The 22,168-nt window shown below is 38.9% G+C and overlaps 1 protein-coding gene and 1 pseudogene across 1 annotated transcript; one reads left to right on the top strand and one right to left on the bottom strand.

Moving 5' to 3' along the window:
• Positions 1 to 3,470: 3,470 nt before the first annotated feature.
• On the bottom strand, positions 3,471 to 5,344 carry LOC105052423 (heat stress transcription factor B-4). The gene is given in 3 exon segments (XM_010933219.4): positions 3,471 to 3,694; positions 3,697 to 4,042; positions 4,763 to 5,344. Coding segments are annotated over 3 exon segments (819 nt in total). The 5' UTR covers positions 5,012 to 5,344.
• A 9,502-nt stretch (positions 5,345 to 14,846) lies between these two features.
• LOC105052467 (pentatricopeptide repeat-containing protein At1g80270, mitochondrial-like) lies at positions 14,847 to 21,783 on the top strand (annotated as a pseudogene).
• Positions 21,784 to 22,168: the final 385 nt, after the last annotated feature.

The following is a 22,168-nucleotide window of genomic DNA, read 5'->3' on the forward strand; positions in this document are numbered from 1 at the left end:
TGCGATTCTCACGGTCTATGGGATTGTTTCATGGATCGATCACGATCTGACGGCTCTGGGAGCTATCGGTCGAGATCCAACGGTCTAGGGAGGTTCTTTTGGGATTATTAGGAGTCCTAATCCTAATCTAAGTCAGGTTTAAGCCTTTAAAAGGTTGATCCTATGAACAGAGGTGGTGTGGTGGCATGGTGTGTCACACGTGGCTTCATTAGCTATGGAAAACCCGAAGTAGAAAGAAAGCAGATGCCGTATCGAGAGGAGAAGGAGCAAGGAGGCTCCTGGACAGCGGACTGCAGTCGCTTCAGGGGTTCAGAGGGGTCTTCCTAGAGAAAGCTTTTGTGAGGGAGAACTTTTTGTGAGGGAAAAACTGGGTGTATGAGGATTGAGGGTGAGATCTTCTCTTGTAATATTTTTTTTCTCATAGTGAAGTTTACATGTCCGATGGAGGTGAGCCCTTTTTGGCTGATCTACGTATTTGATTGTTTTCTGTTTTATTTATTCTTTTTTCTTGCTACATCATGTGGTATCGAAAAAATTCTGAGAGGTGGTGTCCTAGCCAGACATCCACCCTACAAAGAGTACTATCAGTTTGATACTGCCACTCTGTTCCTTAACATCCCTGATCTCTAGAGCTCTCCGGCTACCCCGGCAGCAACTCATAGGATTCTTTCCATTTTCTGGGAGCCCCCATCCTTGAAATTTATCAAGATCAACTTTGATGGCAGTGTCAGGGACAGCAAGGGCGGAGCTGGTTTTATCATTCGTGGCCCTGATGAGAGACTTTTGGTGGTTGGTGGTTCCCACTTATTTGAGCTTTCTGTCCCAGTTGCGGAACTTCACGTCACTTAGACAGGTGTCACCTTTGTCAGACAATAGTTTCACGCCGACAGGATGATCCTGGAGAGTGACTCTGCTACTGTCAACTCGTGGATTCAAGATGACACCAGGCAACTCGAGAGTCATCCGTTTATCCGGGATGTTAGGGCCTCCTTTCGCCTAGCTATTGCAGTGAGAGTCCGGCATGTCTACAGGAAGAAAAACACTGCAGCAGATTGGATGGTGACTTTTGTTGCTGAGAACTCCGATGACTGACTATGGAGACAGGACGAGGTTTGCCCGCAGGCATTGCTAAATTTTGTGTATCTTGACCTTTTGGGTTGTTCTCGCACTAGATTGGTGTAATCGCCCATTTTTACCAAAAAAAAAAGAAAAGAAACATATTGCAATGGAAAATCCCATGTTGTGATATTAAGAGCATGTTTAATATACTAGATCCTTAAAATTGGAAACAGAATTTCTAGTATTGTAGAATATGAGGCCTTGTCCAGCCCATACCAATTAGCTCTCTCCCAGCTCGATTCAGGCTGACCCACTCAGCAGATATTCTTGTGAATTTTGTGAATATAAAAAATTCTTTGTGCATTGCACACCACATGCGGTGATCGGCTCACGCACAGGTCGGGCCGTGTGAAAAATTTTTTTTTTACCGGCCCTGTGCGTGAGCCGATCACCGTGTATGATGCGCACATTCTATACCGTGCACGGTGCACAAAGAATTTTTCTTGTGAATATATATCTGTCCTAGCTTATGGTACTGTAGGTCTTACTAGATTGCACAAGATTATCAAAATAGACTCTCAATATTTCTATAGTAACTAGCATTAGATTAAGAAAGCCACTTTTGCATGGCAGGCCACATGCCCACATATAGGCTTGATGAAATGAAAATAAATAAGGTGTTTTTTACACTACATGATTGGTGCTTCAGCATTATGGTTACTATTATCACAACTTTGATCAACCTCCATGCATTTATCACTATTTTGAGCAAGCTTTGTTGTGATAGAAGCATATAATGCAAGATATATATATATATATATATGACTAATTGGGTGCGATTATGTCTTGAAATTGAATTTATTTTTGAAACAATGTAATCTTCTTTGTTCTCCCTACTCTTTATTATTATTTTTTCCTCTTGGATGCTTACATGAGCACAAATGCATGACTAACAATACAGATTTTCCTACCAAGTTACTAACCTTCTTTGTTTTACTATGAGCCCTTATCCTTCCTAAAGTTTACCAAAGCAGGATTTTGGTTTGAAATTCTCGAAGGTTGGAGTTAGTTGATATATGGTTGACTCTAAAAATCCCCTCAATTCTTCATAAAGCTTTCCCAACTTGGAATTCCATAAACAACCTATTTTGATAGAAGTCTTAAATGTTGCTAATGATCTATAAGGTTTGCTGTTGCTGTTGTTGTTGCTGTTTTATTGTACAGTAATTTCTGGCTCAAAAAATCACTCAAAAACGTTGCAAAATGAAACTCACAATTAATTGATACAACACAAGTATTTATCAAATGTCCATTATGCACACATCATGTACATATGCTGTTCACAATAGTTGCTTCTTAAATCTTAAATTACTCAAAAAAAATGTTGCTTCTTAAATAATAAAGTTGCCATCTAAATGTAGAAACTCAATCATTTGTGTGCTTACCTATCCAAGTAGATTTAAGCAGCTAGCAGAGACATGTTAGGGGCAGTGCAACCTAAAGTGTCTTTGAGGAAGAAAATTTCCAAAGGTAAAGCTAAATATATCTTACCTTTTGCCTTTTTTCAAAAAAAATACCTTTAAAGAAAATGTCATGTGGTCTAACAGCCCAAGCGTTTGAAGTCGATGGTACAAAAATTTGTTTCCCTGGACTGAAATTTTAACACAAATTTTTAAGGAATCAGAAGCCAATAGTAAGACGTTTGTTTGAGTATATTTTGACTCGAAGAATCCAGCCATGTGGTTTGAGTAAGGTATGCTGGCACCAACGACAGTGAATCCCAATAAGATAAATTATTACTACATGATAAAGTTAGCATAGTTGAATAATTCGAAGGCAATGCATATCCATCTACTTAACTTTTTAACTTTTCCATCCTTTTCCGATGCTTTAACGGCTACCATTCCCCACTCCACTCTCCTCTTTCTACGAGAAAAGATACAAGAAACATGGGTGAATGATTGCCCAACACACCTATTAAGGGACTCATTACAACCATGATGGATTTCTATGCTTCTATGATGAAAGGAATCTCAAATCTATAGCAAATCATCTATAACCTTTGACGTTTCAGCTGCAGGTCTGAAAATAATTGATAGAAGACCAGAAGAATCAATGTACTGCTCTCAGCATAGTTGTCTGAGAGGGATATTCATAAAGATAAAAAAATATTTTAAGGACTTAATAATATAATATAATGTCACTAAACTAAACTTCTAATAATCATATGAAAAAGACTGATCAACTTCCATGAGAAGGGAAGAGCAAGGAACAAAAGGTCTATGACAACATCTAAGGTCTTCCACAATAACAGTTCAAACTGAATTCCCTCAAGATGGGAGTACTTGGTCTCAGTAATCTTAATATCCTTCAAACAAAACCTTATCTTCCAACAGTTCCTCCATATTGTTCTAGTCACTTGCATTTTAATTTTCACCACCGGCTGTCTCGGTGTGCAATCTCTTCTTGCCATGAATGGATACACCGAAGAGCTTGACGGTGCTGTCAGACTCCCCGGTGATGGTCGCCGAGAAGTGATTTTTTAATGCTTTCTGGAGCTCCGAAGGAGTTTGAAGTCGATCATCAGCAAGTCTGCTAGGCCTTGGGTTCACAAGCCTTTGGTCAGGGGGTACTGGGTGACATGGCTTTGGATGAAGTAGATTATGTCATTGTATAGCTTCTTCATGTGTGTGAGCTCTGATAAGAGGAGGGAGTTCTTTCTCTTCAGTCTCTGATTGTCCTCCGAAAGAGCCGAGAGGAACTCGGCGTCGCCGCTCGGGAGCGGTAGGGGAGGCTCAATCCAGCTGGTTGTTTCATCTGGACCTTGGAAAGGAGGTGGTGATCGATGATGGTAGTGTTGGTGGTAGTGGTGAGGAACTTGAGGGCTTTTCCTTCTGTGGATCTCAGAGAGTAAATGCTTCTCTCCTTTTCTGAAGAACTCATTTGCGAACTCCCACCTATCTGCAACAATCTTTCTGAATCCCTGAAAGTATATAAAAGATAAACACATTAAATTTCTTTCTTACTCTCCTTTGCACACCACATCTATGGAGTTGCACATAACCCATGTGAAGTTTTAATAGCTTCATGGATTTTCTAACATTGAAGATAAGAAATTCTGACATGAATGAATAGAGCAAGCTGAGTTGTAACTCGAGCAGAGAGACACATGAGAGATTATGGAGGAGAAACAAAATAGTTTGTTAAAATCCTACAACATGATGTTCTCAAAAATTAATAAAATCATCCAACATTGTGTGATGGGACCTCAAGAAAGATTAAGGGATGGGACAGAAGTCATCTTATCCAAGTCACTTGGTGATGCTGATCAAGTCCATCGTGAACCAACTTCATACAACATTTTGAGAAAATAAAAAGTAGGTGACAACAAGAATTTTTTTTCCATCAGACGGTTACTGAAAGAAATAAAGTTCTCTTACTAAAACAGTATATAGAAAGCTAAGAACTGTCGCAAATAAGGAAAAGAAATACAAATTGCGATCTTTTTCTTCATAAACTAGACAGTAAATCCCATTGAAGTCGAGAACTGAACTTCATGGAAGGATCACAGTGAAGAAAGCCAGATGACAGCATTTCTAACTGTGGAAAATAAAATAACCTACTGAAACAAATGGAAGAAAAAGCATTCTTCAATATGATATTTTTGAAGGAAAAATCTATCAAGAGATTTTGAGATGCTTACATAGGTGTTGAGCTGCCTTACAAAGCTTGAGAAGTTGTTGTGCTTGAAGTAGTTGGGCAGGAGATCCCTTGCAAATTCAGGAGGTCTCCACACCACAAAGGTGGTCTCATCTTCACCCCAGGATACAATGTGATCAGTGCAAGGATCATCAACTAGTTGGTAGGTCTTGGTCAGGAAGGGTGCCGGAACTGGCTTGTGAGAGTCCACAGAAACCATCATCTCACCACATCTCTCCATCAAGAAAGCCATTAAAAAGCAAAGAGAGAACAGGAGCCCCAATATTACCTCTAGCTCTCTCAAATAAGCTTCTCTCTCTCTCTCTCTCTCTCATGATTATATATGCACAGGCTTTTGTGATCACAGGACTCACAAATATGCTTCATTTAATGTTTTTACATGTACATTTAACACAAGAGCCAATTAGTAGTTCATTAGCTTTTTCAGCATTATCTAAAAACAATCGGAACCTTTCTAGCCGCAACCTTTTTTTTTCTGGATCATCGGCTGTAACATTTTACAATCATTTACTTGACAATGGTGAGAGCTTATGGGAGATCGTGAAAGCTTTCCGTAAATGTTTAGCGAAAAAACAAGACTTTTGCTAAATATCTTCCCACATTACGAAGGAACGATTTTTCCTCGGATATTTGCGCTTATTATTGGTGTTAGGTCATTTTGTCACCATACAAATAAATAGGCCTATAAGTTGTTTTAATTCTCAATAAGTGCTGTGTTAAATATGCATATGACAAGCATATTCTCTATTTGAGTCACCACAAAGAATTCTCTCCTTGTCAGCATGAGCTTAGAACTGTAGGCAATGGACCATATGACAACCTAGATAATACTTTATCCACCTTCTCGTCCTCTACAACCCAGTGAAGGTAAGATCCAATCCCAGATGATTTTACGATTACCAAATATTTTACTAGCTTGGTAAGGTAAATGTTCGGGTAAATATGATTCAGATTCTTTTGTAGCATCATTAATTAGATCCATAGAGCCATCTTCATGTGAATAAGATTAGAATGTTAGTAACATAAGGACTAAACATAAGATCATTTCCAAGTTCCAATGTTTTCTAATGCTTGTTCAAAGCTAGGCGCAAAAAATATTAGCAGTATATATATGTGGAAACTTTCAAGGAGTAACGATAGATTGACGTTTAGATAAACATCCTTCCCTGTACATATTTTTTCTCCAGCACTCTACAGGTTTTTTTTGTTTGGCCTGGTCGAATACTTTATAGTATCTTTTGTAGTTCCAAGGCATGTCCGTGACTTAGATGGTATGGGAAAGGTGTTTAGTGGAGAGTATAATTTAATTATCCTCTGCAGACTTGCGCTTTTGGTGAAAGATTTTTTTCCTATTGCCTGTTTCTGATGTTGGCCTGCATGGTGGGGCTCAAACCTGCTCCTTCCGCACATTAATGAAGTTTCAAACATACAACAGACATTCCCAACTTTTCTTATCAGAGGTGGCACTTGGGATTAGGGAGATTTGGTGTTAGTCCTGCACAAGTTTGCCAGTCCATATAGACAAGTTTTTCTAATATATATCTTTGAGAACATAACCACACCAGCAGATGGTGTGGTGAAAGATAAGCTCTCTCTCTCTCTCTCTCTCAAAAGGAGAGCTATGGTCCATGTCCCTTTCCTTCCCTTTCTCTTTCTCTGTTATCTTCCAAGCATCAGTTATAGTTTGGTCAAAGTATATATATAACAAAGTATACATCCATAGTAAGCCAGTCATGAGGCAGGCTTGGGTTTCAGCATGGTTCCCAGATACCAAAAGACGCAAGTTATATAGTCTCATAAATTCAGATGAACAGGTGAGCCTTTGCTTGCATCGATATAGCACAGAAGAGGGTGTCGAGGGAGAGGGGTTCACTTACCTTAATTTCTTGTTAAAAAGAAATGGAGAAAAAGAAATAAAATATAATTTGCAGCCAAAGAAGGCAGTGTTGCCCAGTGAGAACTATTGACAGAATTTGAATATTGTGGAAGATTCTATTCCACATATGACAACTTGGTTATACATGGCATGCATACATCACCCGACCTATCTCTATCCACATGTGACCCACCGGCCACTGCTTAGGAAGTCAGGTCTAGATCTCTCTTTGACTGCCAAAGAAATGAATAAATAATGTTTGAGAGGGATTACAAGCACATTATCTTGTCTCACTTTGGCCCACACCCTCTCTCCACTCTGCACAAATGTAGTTGCATACATGTGACAATGGTAAAAACAAAGCATGTCCATGCATGCATGTGAGGATAAGGTTGGATTTATCCATGGACAACTAGAATAGTCCAACAGGGTTCAACCCCTAGAAGCTCACCAAAACCAAATCATTATAGTGAAGGATCTAGCTTCCATACACGAACTTGGATTTTTGGATGATGTCATACAATAGGCTTAATTAGTTCTGACGCATTCTTATGATAGATAATTAGACCACATTTCAGCTTAATGATCAACAAAACTCAAGCTCAAAATTAGAGACTAATCAGCAGTACCTTCCCTCTCTTCATTTCACCAGGGGAGAAAGTGGGGTCGTCACAATTTAATGGGATGTTCAAACTTATCCCTGGCCTTGTTCCAGAGGAGAGCTTAAAGGATGCCAAGACCATATATCAAGGGCATGTTATCCCTGGCAGAAAGTCCATTTCTTGTCCCTCGTAAGAGCTTTTATATATTGGAAAAGGAAAAGGAGAAAAGACACTCCAAAGATGAGAGCTAGCTTGACAAAGGAAGCTTTACAGAGAACAACTTCTTTTCCCCCAGGAATATGACAGCAAGGTGGGTCAGTGGCTCTCAGAGCATTAAGAGGAAACTGATTAAAGTCTGTGCACATAAAGGCGATGTAAAGAAGAATTTACCATGGCTTTCTATCCCCCCAACATGCGCCCCCCCCCCCCCCCCCGTTCTCTCTCTCTCTCTCTCTCTCTCATACACTTGCATGTGGAAATGGACATTGATGGTAGGACTTGGAGCATGGAAACCCCTGGAATGGACCATGTAGGGCATGTGGTTGCTGGTATTTAGTTCAATGAGGTGGGTTGTGGTCAAATGAGTCCAAATGGGTGCATGCATGAGTGGACCTTGAGTGAGTTCATGTGCATGAGTGCTCCAGAAAACTACCAAAACCATGATCTGGTGGGAGTCGGCACCATGGCCATGCCTGCTTTGTTGGCATCTTGTTCTTCCACATGGAGTCACATGAGGTGCCAGTCTGGGAAACCAATGTTTCTGTTTGTGTCGACGATGGAAACACAATGGAAAATCGAGGGAAATGACGGTAGAATAAGTACAAAACTTAGGAAAACTTATATAAGAAATATAATTATATACGTCTGGCAGGGCTGCAACTTGTGCTTGGATCTCTCGAACTGGCCAGACCCAACTGGTACATTATGTCGTGTTTTTTTAGCAATAGCACAATATGATGTATCATAACAACACATATATACATACATACGTATGTACGTACTTACATATATGTATGTAGGTACGTACATATGTATGTATGAGAGCAAACCCTATTTTGCTTTTACATTTTTTTTTTTTTTTTTGAAATCTATGTAGATGTGACCGCAGTGAATGGTTATTTGGACAGCCACCTAAGAAAGTATGAAGAATTAAAGCTAAGGCAATGGCAGCACAACCTATAAATATGACAAAAAAAATTAAGACCATGCTTAGTCGGAGGGGAATAGGAATAAATAATTTTTATTTTTAGCTATTTGGTTAGAAAAAATTTCACTCCCACTTCTATTCTTAATAATAGATCTTTTTGATATATCTCAGTCTTCGTGGCAAAAAATAAATAATTCCTATTTTAGCTGTTTGGTTGGAAGAAGTTTCATTCCCACTTTGATTCTTAGTAATAAATCTTTTTGCAATATCTCAGTCTTCATGGTAAGAAAGAGAAATTACATGCATCATGTGGGTTTCAAAATCTAATCCCGACTCTCTTCTAGTATTCAAAGTTCGTTTAAATTCGGTCATAAACCAAATATAATGGAGGATATAGCTATTTTAATTTTCATTTCAATTCATTTCAATTTTGATTGCGAACCAAATTTGCCGTAATCATAGTAATGAGTGTGTATCCAATGATCTATTGCTATTTTTTTAAAATATTATGGTCTGATTAGTTCTGAATTTGCATGGTTCAACCCATGTTCTGGACGGGCTTCTCATACCAGTGCTGCATGTTGAATATTGATGTTTTTTGGGCTCAGAATAGCATCTCCTATCCATCAATTATAACTAGTATAGTCAGAGTGGAAATTGGCATCCCAATCTAATGCGTTCATCAAATCATAATATTCTATAGTCTTTGAGTTACTCATGAAGAATCTAGTGACTCACAAACCATTATGTACGAGCAATCGCGTTTCAGTCAGGTGGTTGGTCCCACTCTCCCAATTTGAAGTCATGTTTCTGCAATGATAGAAGGAAAAAAAAATGATGGCCATTAAATAATGGAATGATTGAAAATTGAAAAGAAAAAACATTTTTAAAGAATTCTTTTAATAAGGCGAGCACTTTGTCAACTATGGGTCATTAGCACTTAAATCCAAATACTAACAAGTGATGGATCCAAGTAGGTTTGAGAAATGGCTATGCATTTGGTTTTGGAACAAATAACCCGGAGTTAATTTACTTCTAACCCATTATACAAACTAACGACCATACTTTATGATCTGGAATGGTTTCTAGGATTAAATAGAAAAGTAGCTTTCCCATCTTTTTATAACATCCACCCTGTCCTCAAAATAAACCAGTAATTGTTCTATCATTTGTAGGATTAGCATGAAATAAACAGGCTAAAGGGATATTTGTTCCATTAATTTAACCCACTACTAGATGCAACACCCCCCAAGCTAGTCAACACTTGCTTCTCTGGGAACAAATGTTGGAAAACCATTAATGTCATATTCATTTAGAAGTTGCATACATTTAAGATTTTGCATTCACATTCGCACACAAATTAGCAGTTGGAGTAATTTTTCTTCTTTGTGCATTGTGAACCTTACTTGAGTGCACATTGGCCATCTAACTGCTTGACACATTTTATTATAAGTATTGCTCGACTAGGATGCAAAACGATTAGAGTGGAAGCATTATATATGTAAATGGTTTTAGCCAAAATGTTTCATTATTTTTTCATAGACCAGAACAATCATGGATCAAGAAGCTTGAGACCCATTAGGCCTAAGAAATCTGTTAGGATTTGACGTCTTGAGATTCGATCCATATTGAATCCACAGCGAAGTTCACGGTAAAAAGATGGAGTCCAACGAGATCAAGATCATCCCAAACGAAGCTCAGACGGAGGAGATACGCATTTTTAAAATCGACATGAAATTTGAGGTGGCTAAGGACCATCGGCGGGCGGCGGGCGGCGGGCGGAGCTGCGGCGGCACAGCCGCAGGCGGCGGTGCGCGGGCTGGGCGCGGCCTAGCGGGCGGGCCTGGCCCAAGCCCAGGTGCACGGGCGCGTGGGCCCGGCCCAGGCCCAGGCACGCGGGTCGTGCAGGCTGGCCCAAGCGTGGGCGCACGGGCGCGGGCCGGCCCAGGCCCACACGCACGCCCGTGCGAGCTCAGCAAGCCGATTTCTCGATCCACGATGGATTGGGCGGTCTACGGTTGGGTCTGTGGACCGTGTGGGTATTTTTCACACATTTCGCGGGATCTACGGCACTATTCCATGGACCAGCACGTGATCAGAGGGCATGGGTTGATTTGGGACTTGATCCGATGGCTGAGGGATTTTTATGGTTTGATTTGAGAGTTATTAGGACTCCTAATCACATTCTAAGTTCTGTTTAAGGCCTTTAAAGGGCCTGTACAGTGGAACGAGAGGTGTGTGGTGCAGCGTGATTTTGGTGTCGCACAGAAGGCTTCATGGAGCGCATGAAAATATAGGAAAATCGAGAGAACCCGCATGAAGAGAGAGAGCATGCGATGCTAAGAAGAGTAAAGAGGCTCTGAACAGCGAACAACGGTCGCTTCAGGGGTTCAGAGAATCTTCCAAGAGAGAGAGCTTTTATGAGAAAAAACTTTCTGTGAGAGAGAAATTGGGTGTACGAAGGTTGAGGGTGAGACTCCTCTTGTAATATTTCTTTTCTCATAGTGAAGTTTGCATGCCCCATAGAGGCGAGCCCTTTCTTGGCTGATCAACATATTTTGATTGTCTCTGTTTTATTTCTTCTTTCTTCCTGCTAATCGCGCGATATCGAAAAGATCTTGGGAGGTGGTGTCCTAGCTAACATCCACCCAACAAGTGGTATCAGAGCGAGACAGTACAAGGACGTAGATTGCAGTGGTGGTGAGCAAGACTGAAGATGGAGAAGATATGATCAATCAAGATGAAGATCAACAAGTTTGATGGAAAGAGTAATTTCTCCTTGTGGCAGGCAAGAGTGAAGGATGTGCTCATCCAGCAAAGGTTGATCGATGCTCTCTTGTGCGAGGAGAAACCGACCATCATATGGAGGTGTGGGATTGAAAATAGCTACAGATGCAGGCGGTAAGTACCATCAGCATGTACCTAGCAGATGAGGTGGTGATCTATGTGCTTAGCGAGACTTTTTCAACGGTGTTGTGATCGAAGCTCGAGGAGTTATACATGACGAAGTCTCTCACCAATACTCTTTTCCTCTAGAGGCAATTCTACCAGCTGTGGATGACTGAGGGACAGAGCGTACAGGAGCATCTAAGCCATTTCCAGAAGATCCTCACCGACCTCCTTAGCATTGGTGAGAATGTTGAGGAGAAGATCAGGATGCTGATTTTGCTGGTATCGCTTCTCCCTTCGTACGAGTCCTTGGTGACTGCTCTTCTAGTGAGAAAGAGCACCATCAAGATAGACAAGGTCATCGCGGTGATACTCCAGAATGAGGTTCTCAAGAAGAAGAACCCAACTTCGAGCTCAGATGGCGGTAGCTCAGCTTTGGTGGCTTCTAGAGGAGCAGGAGGTGGTAGATGGAGCGACAGGAGATCGCAACGAGGGCGGTCCAAGTCCAGGAGGGACTTGAGCAAAATCAGGTGTTATCGATGTGAGGAGTTGGGGCATCTAGTCAGAGATTGCTTTCAACTCAAGGATCGGACGATGGCTGCTATAGCGACGGCCAGTAGCGATTCAGAGGGAGATGTCCTGGAGATATCTGACGAGGTATCTACTTCTTTCCAGCAGTGGATTTTAGATTCTGCATGTATCTATCATGTATGTTGTGGAGAGGATCAGTTTGACTCCTTAGAGAACAGTGAGGGCACTGTTTATCTGTCGAATGATTCGAGCTATGCGATCAGAGGTATTGAGACGGTCAGCTGGAGGACACATGATGGTGCAGTGAGGAGATTTGGAGAGATCCGATACATAACCGATTTCAGGCGGAATCTTATCTCACTGAGTAGACTGGATTCTAGAGGCTACAAGATGGTAGCTGGTGGAGGAATCCTGAAGGTGCTACGCAATGATAGAATTATATTGGAGGAAAAGAAGGAGAGGGGAGGATATTATTACCTGACAGGGAGCTCAGTGTGAGGTGGAGCTTTAGGAGCCAGGTGGAGCTCAGAGCGAGGTGGAGCTCCAGACGGAGGTGAATCGGGCACGAGACAAGAGACTCGAGAGGATGAGAGGCAACGTCGCAAGATGAGATTCCTATTGCCGCAAGATGATGTCCCGAGCAGGTCTCAGGTCAAGAGGAGTACAGCATACAATGGAGATGGGATCGAGTGGCCTAGCTCGACTCACATGTTTGTCCATCCATAATCAGCAGGCGATTATCCCAGAGCATGGGGGTGAGGAGATACAGAAGCTCTCGGAGTTAAGAGGAGGTCGAATATCGAGTCGAGATGGAAATTGTTATGATTTGATGCCTCGAGATTCGATCCATATTGAGCCCACAGCGAGGTTCGTGATAAAAAAATAGAGTCCAACAAGATCAAGATCATCCCAAATGGAGCTCAGACGGAGGAGATATGCATTTTTGAAGTCAGCACAAAATTCGAGGTGGCTGAGGACCGTCAGCAGCCAGCGGCGGGCCTGTGGAGAGGCGGCATCGTGGCCACAGGCGGCAATGCGCGGCCCAAGCACAGCCAGTGCGTGGGCTAGGCGCACGTAGGGTGCGTCCCAGGCCCAGACACACGGGCACGTGGGCCCGGCCCAGGCGCGGTCCGGGCCCAAGCACGGGCACACAGGGCACGGGCCAGCCCAGGCCCATGCGCACACCCATGCGGGCTCAGCAGGTTGATTCCCTGGTCCACGGTGGATCAGGCGATCCACGGCTGGGTCTGTGGACTGCATGGGCGTTTCTCACACATTTCGCACAGTCCACGGTACTATTCCATAAATTGACGTACGATTAGAGAGCGTGGGTTGATCTAGGACTTGATCCGATGGCTGAGGGATTTTTATGGCTTGATTTGAGAGTCATTAGGACTCCTAATCACATTTTAAGTCCTGTTTAAGGCCTTTAAAAGGTCCTGTACAGTGGAACGAGAGGTGTGTGGTGCGATGTGATTTTGGTATCGCGCAGAAGGCTTCGTGGAGCACAGGAAAACACAGAAAAATCGAGAGAACCAGCACGAAGAGAGAGAGCACGCGATGCTGAGAAGAGTATAGAGGCTCTGGACAGCGGACAGCGGTCGCTTCAGATATTGAGGAGGTCTTCCAAGAGAGAGCTTTTATAAGGAAAAACTTTCTGTGAGAGAGAAATTAGGTGTACAAAGGTTGAGGATGAGATTTTCTCTTGTAATATTTCTTTTTTCATAGTGAAGTTTGCATGCCCCGTAGAGACGAGCTTTTTTTTGACTGATCTACGTATTTTGATTGTTTCTATTTTATTTCTTCTTTCTTCCTGCTACATCGTACGGTATCGAAAAGATCTTGAAAGATGATGTCTTGACCAGATATCCATCCAACAAAACCCAATTGATGTCCCTTTCCACTGGAACCTCTATGAGAGTGAGGTCCTGGCTTCTTTAGCCAATATGGCATGTCACTAGCCACATTTCCAAACAAATAAAGACATGGCCACATGTGCTATCCAAATCAACAACATCAATCTCAGCTGGCTTAATTGATGCAATGGAAAAATCAACAATTTTTTAAGGTTAAAGTTAGCTTTTGATCAGCTATTGCGAGCACAATCAATTCTAGCTCACGGCTGCCACAACTCGAGTGGTTGGGTCAGGTTAAGAGCTAAGCCTAACTCAACCAACATTTGTATGTTGTTCGTCCCTATTCGACCTTTAATTAAGATTTCTCCATTCCAAGTCAATCTCATATGAAACTAAATTTGGGTTGGCTTAGGTTGGTATTATGCAGGATAAGATTTAATTGGATGATGGTAGGTTGCATAGATAATTCAAAATGGAGCATGCTTTGGGGTGTTAGTAACATGCACATGAAAAGTTGCTGAGACTCGCTACGGTCAGTACTCAAGAATGACCACCCCTTTTTGTTGCATAGCTAAATGAACTTTTCAAGTGCATATAAACTGGCTCTTCATAACACTACTCATTCAAAATTAGGCAATGACTTTGGACATTATCTATTTTGGAGCTCTAGATAAAATTTTAAAGACATAATTTGTAACTAGTTTATATGAAATTTATATCATATTAAAAAGTTTTAAGTAAGAAGAATGCTTTAGTCTAATCTCATCTATGATTTTTCCTCCAAAAAAAAACCTTTCACCTTTCTTACAATACATGACTAATTGATATTTTAATAAGTTTGACTATTTAAAGATAAAAATTCTTTATTTTTAAAAATAATTAGATTCTAACTACTTTGTTTTTAAGGATGGAAGTACAAGGAGAGATAGATGAAAGGTCTCACCATCTCTTTAGAATTTACATAATACATATATATATATATATATATATATATATATATATATATATATATATATATATATATATATATATATATATATATTTTTTTTTTTTTTTTTTTTTTTTTTTTTTTTTTTTTTTTTTTTTTAACATGCATTGGACCCCTAAACCAAGCTGCTTCCCTACCTTTTTCATGCTTCGCCTGTTACAAACGCCTTCTCTGCAACGCTACCATGGTTCCAAAAAGCTTGGCGGCCAATGGCCGTATTTCTACAATAGCGTTGCTCCCCAAAATCCCCCCCTCCCGCTCTCTATGGCGCTAAGTGTCCAGGGGGCTTTGTACCAAAAACAAAAAAGGGTTTAGGGTTTTAAGAGGTTTCAGGATTCCTTTACCGAGTATTTGAATTCGGGTTTCGAATAGGAGTTCGATGTGGGCGCTTCGAAGAGATTCAAATCCTTTAAGGTGATCATTTCCTCTTCCCATTTTGCCTTTCTGCTACTCTCTGTTCTGAACATTATTCCAAAAGAAGCCCTTTTGAATCTTTTATTGTGATGTTGTTGAACTAATAACAGGATTGGATATTTTCTTCCACTCATTTGATCATAATTTTCTTCACTCGATTAGGAGCATCTTTGATGCGTGCGTTTGGGTTCTATATCTATTGAGTTTTGTGTTCAAATTGTTTGGGTTCCTCAATGTATGCTAAATTTATAATTCTTGATCTTTTAATCATTCTTTTGTAATTATACTTCTTTCTTTTTTTGCTGCAAAGTTTAAAACAAGTTGCTTCTTTTAGTCTTATGTGATTAGGAAGAGGCAAGAACAGCTTATCACATTCATGAGTTTTGCAGAGAAAAGAAAAGGAAAAAGGCAACTTTGTTATGTTTGTATTTGTGTTATAAAAGAAGTGATATCATGGGTCAACTGAAGTTTATTTGAATTTTTTCTTTATGATTTCATTGCCACACCCCCCCCCCCCCCCCGCGGGAGTTCTTTATTTGAAGATCATGTATAACATGATCCAAAATGAGAATTTACTTGATGCCTACCGTACATATTACCGATCAGACAAAAGTGATGCCTTCCTGGCATGGCTGTTTACTAACGGATTTAATTGTGAGGGATCACTAATGACTGCATATTAAGTGTGCATGTGCCTAAATTCTATTGCTTTATTTCATGCTAAGAACTCGAGCAGGGATTAGTAGATTTGTGTTAAGTCCATCTTTGTAAAAATGAACCCCATTCTCTAATAGTTTGTCTTTGAAATGACAATCACGTTCGTTGCTGTTCCTAACTTCCTTCCTGCATTTATTATTATCTGTTTTGTGGAAACCCATGTTTGCGCACTTGATTGCTTTAAATATTGGTCTGATATTTTGCATGGTACAGAAGTTGTGTGATGGTTCATCTCATTGAAACTTATATTATGCTCTCTTCATTCTTTTTTAATGGAACTCTCCATAATATTTTCAGGTACCATATTCCCCATGGTGCCCTTGCTCAAGCTTTTTGTTCTAAGTCAGGCATACTGTTCAGTAACTTGATGCATCAACATTGGAGTTATGAGTTATATGGAAATACTGGTGCCTTTGTTTTACTAAATTTCTTTTCCCATGGACCATCTTTTTCTGCATGCCTTCTCTGTGGATCAGAAACCTCTCTTCGCAGTCTGGAGCAATGACCAGTGACAGTGAGGTGGATGATGGTTTTTCTCATCTAGATTCACCTCTAGAAACTGATAAAATTGGTGCTTTTGTACACAAGGAGGAGGAGGAGGAGGAGGAGGATGAGTCGAAAGTAGATTCCGCAGAAGTTGCTGATTGTTCCCTTGGCTTGTGGACAGGATGAGATTCCATGACTCTATCGAATCTTCAAAAAAGAAAGTTTTATGGAAAGGCCTTGCAGGTGCTCGAGTTTTTCTTAGCTAAGATTCTGATATGTATGATTTTAGACATATTCCGTGCATGATTACTACATTGCATGAGAATTATATGTGATCATGCTAGTTGGTTCTTCTAATTTACCTTTTGTTTGGTATGAAGGATGAATTAGAGGAAAGATGGATAGAGGAGGAAAAATGGATGAGGGAGAGGCCATTCATCTTCCTATGTGTTTGGTGAAACATGAAAGGATGGATAGGAACGATTTTTTCCTCTATTTAGTATAGGAGGAACAAAAAAGAGGATAGATGATACTTATATGACATTTTTACTAAACTATTATTTGATAAAAAAGTTATTATCATCAATTTATAACATTTATGTATACTAGAAAAATAGAGTAACATTTAAACTTATAATCTTTATAATATATAATGACACAAAAATTATATAAATTTTTAATTCTAATTTAATTTAATCAATGATTTTATAAATTAATTATATATGAATTAATTTATTTATATATATCAGTTATATAAACAACTAATTAATTTATAATTTAATTGAAATATCTAATTATTTACTTGTAATTATGGAAATTATATAAAAATTATATAAATATTTAATTTTAATTCAATTTAATTAAATAGATGATTTTATAAATTAATTATATTTGAATGATTTATTTATATATATTAATTATATAAATAACTAATTAGTTTATAATTTAATTTAAATAGTCAATTAATTTTATACAGATAGTTAACCAAAGTTGGTAAATATAAATAGAAAATATAAGATAATTCTAATTATTTACTTATAATTGTGGAAGTTATCTATTAAAATTATAATAATCGGTAATGAATTTTAATAGTATACTATGGGTACTATACATAAAATAAAAATATATATAAATAAAATGAATGAAAAAGTGAAGAAGTATTATAGTTTTATCAAAAAATTAATAAGGGGTAATATTGTCAATGCAAAAGCCCATCCCTCATATGCTCCATCCATTCTTTCTTGCATTCTTCCAATTTGGGAGGTTACAAATTGGTGGGCTACGATGGATGGGCAATTCCTCTTTTTCATCCATCATCTTAATACTTTTTGAATCCAACAGTGGATGAACATCTATCCTTCCGACCCCATCCATTCTCTATCTCATGACCCCGACCAAACATAGGGTTAATTCTATATGTCATTGCGTATTGCTTCAAGTTTATTTTGCAGCTACATTTGGCATCAATAATAACAGCATTATATGATGCTTGTTTGCTCTACGAGGACCTAAGAGAAATTATATAATAACTACATTTTTCTTTGCTAGAAGTGTGATCAATATTTTTATTTCATCCATACATATATATGTATGTATGTATGTACACACACATAGAAAAGAACTTGTATTAATAGGAAAACAATATGCTGCTTTATTTATAGAACTCGGATAAGAGAGCTTAAAAAATGAATAAGAAAAGAAATGGACACTCTCCTATTTCTTCCTCCTTCCTGTGCCCTTGTCTAAGCATGAGAAGAAACTTTCATATGCTAATTCTTATAGATCAGACTCCTTCCCCTAACTAGATGGTAGGATCTCTCGACTTCAACTCTTCATCAGAGATCAAACACCATCCCTTATGAACATAACTATTGTTTTCCTCCTTTGAAACTCTGCCCACCATTGTCACCATTAGAACACCATGACTTGGTGGTGGAAGCACCTGTCTCTTTCTACTTTTCAAGCTATCATACTTCTTTTCTTTTTTTTCCCACAAGCTTAACATATTTCTCTAAAAACTGGATAGATCACTTTACTCTGTACCCTTGCCATTAATAAAATGCATGATCTGCATGAGTTCGTGGGCTGAAAAATTATTGATGGGTTAAATCAGAAGTGCTTTATTAGTGATGCTTTCTCAACCTTCATCTTCCAAAGTCCTTCTGATGTAAATTTTTTGTGCAGGTCCACTTCCTTTCTTGAACTTTTGGTGAAGTATGTTAATTTAAATCAATCTGGTTTGGCTTATGTAATTAGGTTTAAAGTGACTGAGTAATATCTTGGATTGGTTTCAGCAGGAAGGTCAAAAATTGGCATAAACAAAAGGATTATCAAATAAGATTTGCATGAAAATGGCATACTCCAAAATGATTATATTCAATATCTCTTTCTGCTCTCTTAAGTGATGTGTGAAGATATTTTCATTAAGTATAAGTTGTGTGCTTGAAGGTTTGTCCTGTGGCATTTTGCAACAAATCTAATGTGAAGGAAAGGGGAAAACTTTTTGGACATCAATAGGATTGCTACTAAGGTTGTCAAAAGCAAAAAGCGCCCTTAAGGCAATAGGACCTTCATATTGCCTGAGGTGCTAGGCACCAGAAAGACAGTCTCCTATAGAAAGCAAGACAGTTTGGAAAAGTTCAATAAATATAATAGAAATAAATACTTTACATTGTAAAAACTATAAAGATTGGTTATTCAAGTTTTAATATCAAAAATCATAATTGTCTTGCACATTAGATATTGTGTTTCACATCTTTCAAAACATCATGTCGAGATACCACTTCCCATATCATGTTTTTAAGGAAAAGTTAGCAAAAAGAATCTACCAGATATCCTTTAGTAGCTTCAAACTTAAACATGATTGCAAAGTACCACTTCCCAAAACATGTCTGATGTTTCCAAACAAAACATAATATAAAAAGGTAAATCAATGAACATCCTAGAGTAGCCCTTTATCTATAATTCGTAGCCCAAGACCACATTTTCCCTCAAGTGCTCCTATTTCTACTTTTAGGTCTCATCAACATGTAATTTATGCCCCCATCATTAGATGTTGTTCCAGCACCATTGCTTATTTCCCTTCCTCTCTTTTAAGAGCTGATTATAGTTTTGTTTGCTTTTCGCTATTTATTGGATTTAACTAAAGTCCCCTTCTTGAACTCAAGTTTTTCATCTCGGCCAAGATTTCAATTTGTATTGATATCTGGCACCCCGCATGAACCACCACCACACACACACACACACAAAATAGGTCAATATAAACCGATGAATCCCAAGATATCAGTCGATATGATATAGTGTATAGACATAGTGGCCAATATCCTGATGACCTTTTTACTTTAATAGATCTTTAACTTATAAATTTCAAACTCAATGCCTTAATATAATTTCTAATCTTGGATTTACCATACTGGCTAAGATTTTGATATTTCGGTCCTGAAATTATTGGCTGAGATGGTTGAAAGTATCCATTCCTTCCAAATTTTCGTGCCTTCCATAATGGTTGAGATAAACCAAGATCTAAGTTTGGTCTCTGCCACCTAGTGGGATAACCAAGATCCCAGCTTTTGAAAATATTGCTGGAACTTCTTGAGATTTCAAAGAGGTTATAAAAAATTATCTATACCTGTTTGCTATTGCTTTTGTTTTCAAAAAACCAAGAAGAAAAATAAATTAGACTGAAAAGCATGTATAATGAAACCTTTTGATTTTTGAAATTGTTTGTAAAATCTTTAGAGCTTTTGGAAGCAAAGATTTATAGCTTTCAGATGAAAAAGCAAGAATAAAAGCAAGAAATAGCAGAAGTTTCCTGCAAATCCTCTTCTCAACACCAATTTCCTTGTGATATACTAATCTGGGGAGAAACAAAAAAGACAAAAGCAGCAACAATGCCAGCCAGTCCCTTAGCTATTCATGTTCATCCAGAAATTCAGGCATTGTCAAGTATATTGGGAGTATATATCATTGAACCATTGAGCTACCTATTTCTTATATTATCACTATCTATCTTCATTAATCCTGAAATTTGACATTGGAAATTATCATGTCCAATGTGTTTCTACAATTTAAATATTTCGATGTGATGAATATGCAGCATAATAGTTTCCGTTTATCGGTCAACCGCATATTATCACTTTTAGCTTAAAACAAACCTTTTCACAATATTTTGCAGTTCTTGGAGTGGCTGGAAGCAAGTAAACGTCTTGATTTTGTAGAACGAGATTATGCTTCACGTCAAGATTTGGTTGGTAAAGTACATGGTCTTCAAAAAGCTGAAAAGTACATCAACATGATTCCAGAATCCTTCGGAGGTGAGATTATATACAGAACTCTGCTGGCCAATTATGCATCTATGGGCAATGTCAAGAAATCAGAGGAAGTTCTCAACAAAATAAGAGACCATGGTTTGCCAGTTACTACATTCACTTGCAACCAACTACTCTTGCTATATAAAAGAGCTGACCGGAAGAAGATAGTTGATGTTATTATGATGATGGAAAAGGAAAATATCAAACCATCTCCCTTCACATATAGACTCTTGATAGACACAAAAGGCCGTACAAAGGACATAACAGGTGTGGAACAAATTGTGGAGAAGATGAAGGCCGAAGGCGTGGTGCTTGATTTGCTCTGATTGCTAATCACTACATTTTTGAAGGGTTGAATGTGGAAGCCGAAGCAACCCTGAAGAAGGAGATGGAGGGTGATGACATTAAAAAAAACCGCCATGCCTGCAAGGTTCTTCTTCCTCTATATGCTGCTCTGGGAAAAGCAGAAGATGTGAGGAGGATCTGGAAAGTTTGTGAGGCTAATCCCTGCCTCAGGGAGTGCTTAGCTGCCATTGAAGCTTTGGGGAAGCTAAGGCATGTGGAAGCTGCAGAGCAAGTCTTTGAGAACATGTTAAAGACTAGGAAGAATCTTTCTTCAGAATGTTGCAATGCTTTACTAAAGGATTGTACAAACCGTAAACTTTTGTCCAAGGGTGAGGAACTGGCCAAGAGGATGTCGGATGCCGGGTGCAGTATTGGTCCTTCAACATGGGATGCACTTGTGAAGCTTTATGTGGAGGCCAGTGAAGTGGCGAAAGCTGACTCAATATCACAGAAGGCAGCTCAATCGAATCTGGTATGCCTCTCTATAGCTCGTACATGCCAGTACTCGAAGAGGGGTGACATCCATAATGCTGAGAAGATATTTCACAGGTTGGAACAGATTGGGTGCACCATGAGGTTGACACACTATTCGTTGTTGCTTGAGGCCTACATAACTGGCAAAACTCCTGCTTATGGGTTTTGGGAGAGGATGAAAGCTGATAATATGTTCCCTAACAAGCAGATGACGGCACAGTTGAAAGCTATTGATCCCTTTAAAAAGACACATATTTCAGAACTTCTTGATTGAGAAACAATTTGTCATTCAGGCACATGTAATCGTTTATAATGATGTCTTATGGTTTCACTTATTTTTGCAATGTGAAAAAAATACATTTTAATGTAGAGAGAGCAATTCCATTCACCCTCTCATTTTAGGTGGTACACACTTATCCAATCTGTCCAGAGGGGACTAGCAGAACCTGCCAGCCTTCCACCTTAAATCTGGATTTCAAGGTAAGCCAAGGTGAATGTACCATTCTACAATAAACAAGTGGTTTGCCTCTAATGTTTTGACAATTAAAATACTTTGCATTCCTTAGCCCCATGTTACACGACAGTATAAGCTCCACCATCCTTGTACTAAGTGCATAATATGTCCATACAAGACAGTGCAAACCCATAGATACAACCCAACAAATGCTTAAAAATATATTACTACTTTTATGGTCACAGGAGTTATCAATAAGTTGACACTTAGAACCAATTCAAATTATAAATTAGTTACTAT

Source organism: Elaeis guineensis, chromosome 10 (assembly GCF_000442705.2).
Source record: "Elaeis guineensis isolate ETL-2024a chromosome 10, EG11, whole genome shotgun sequence".
NCBI lineage: Eukaryota > Viridiplantae > Streptophyta > Magnoliopsida > Arecales > Arecaceae > Elaeis > Elaeis guineensis.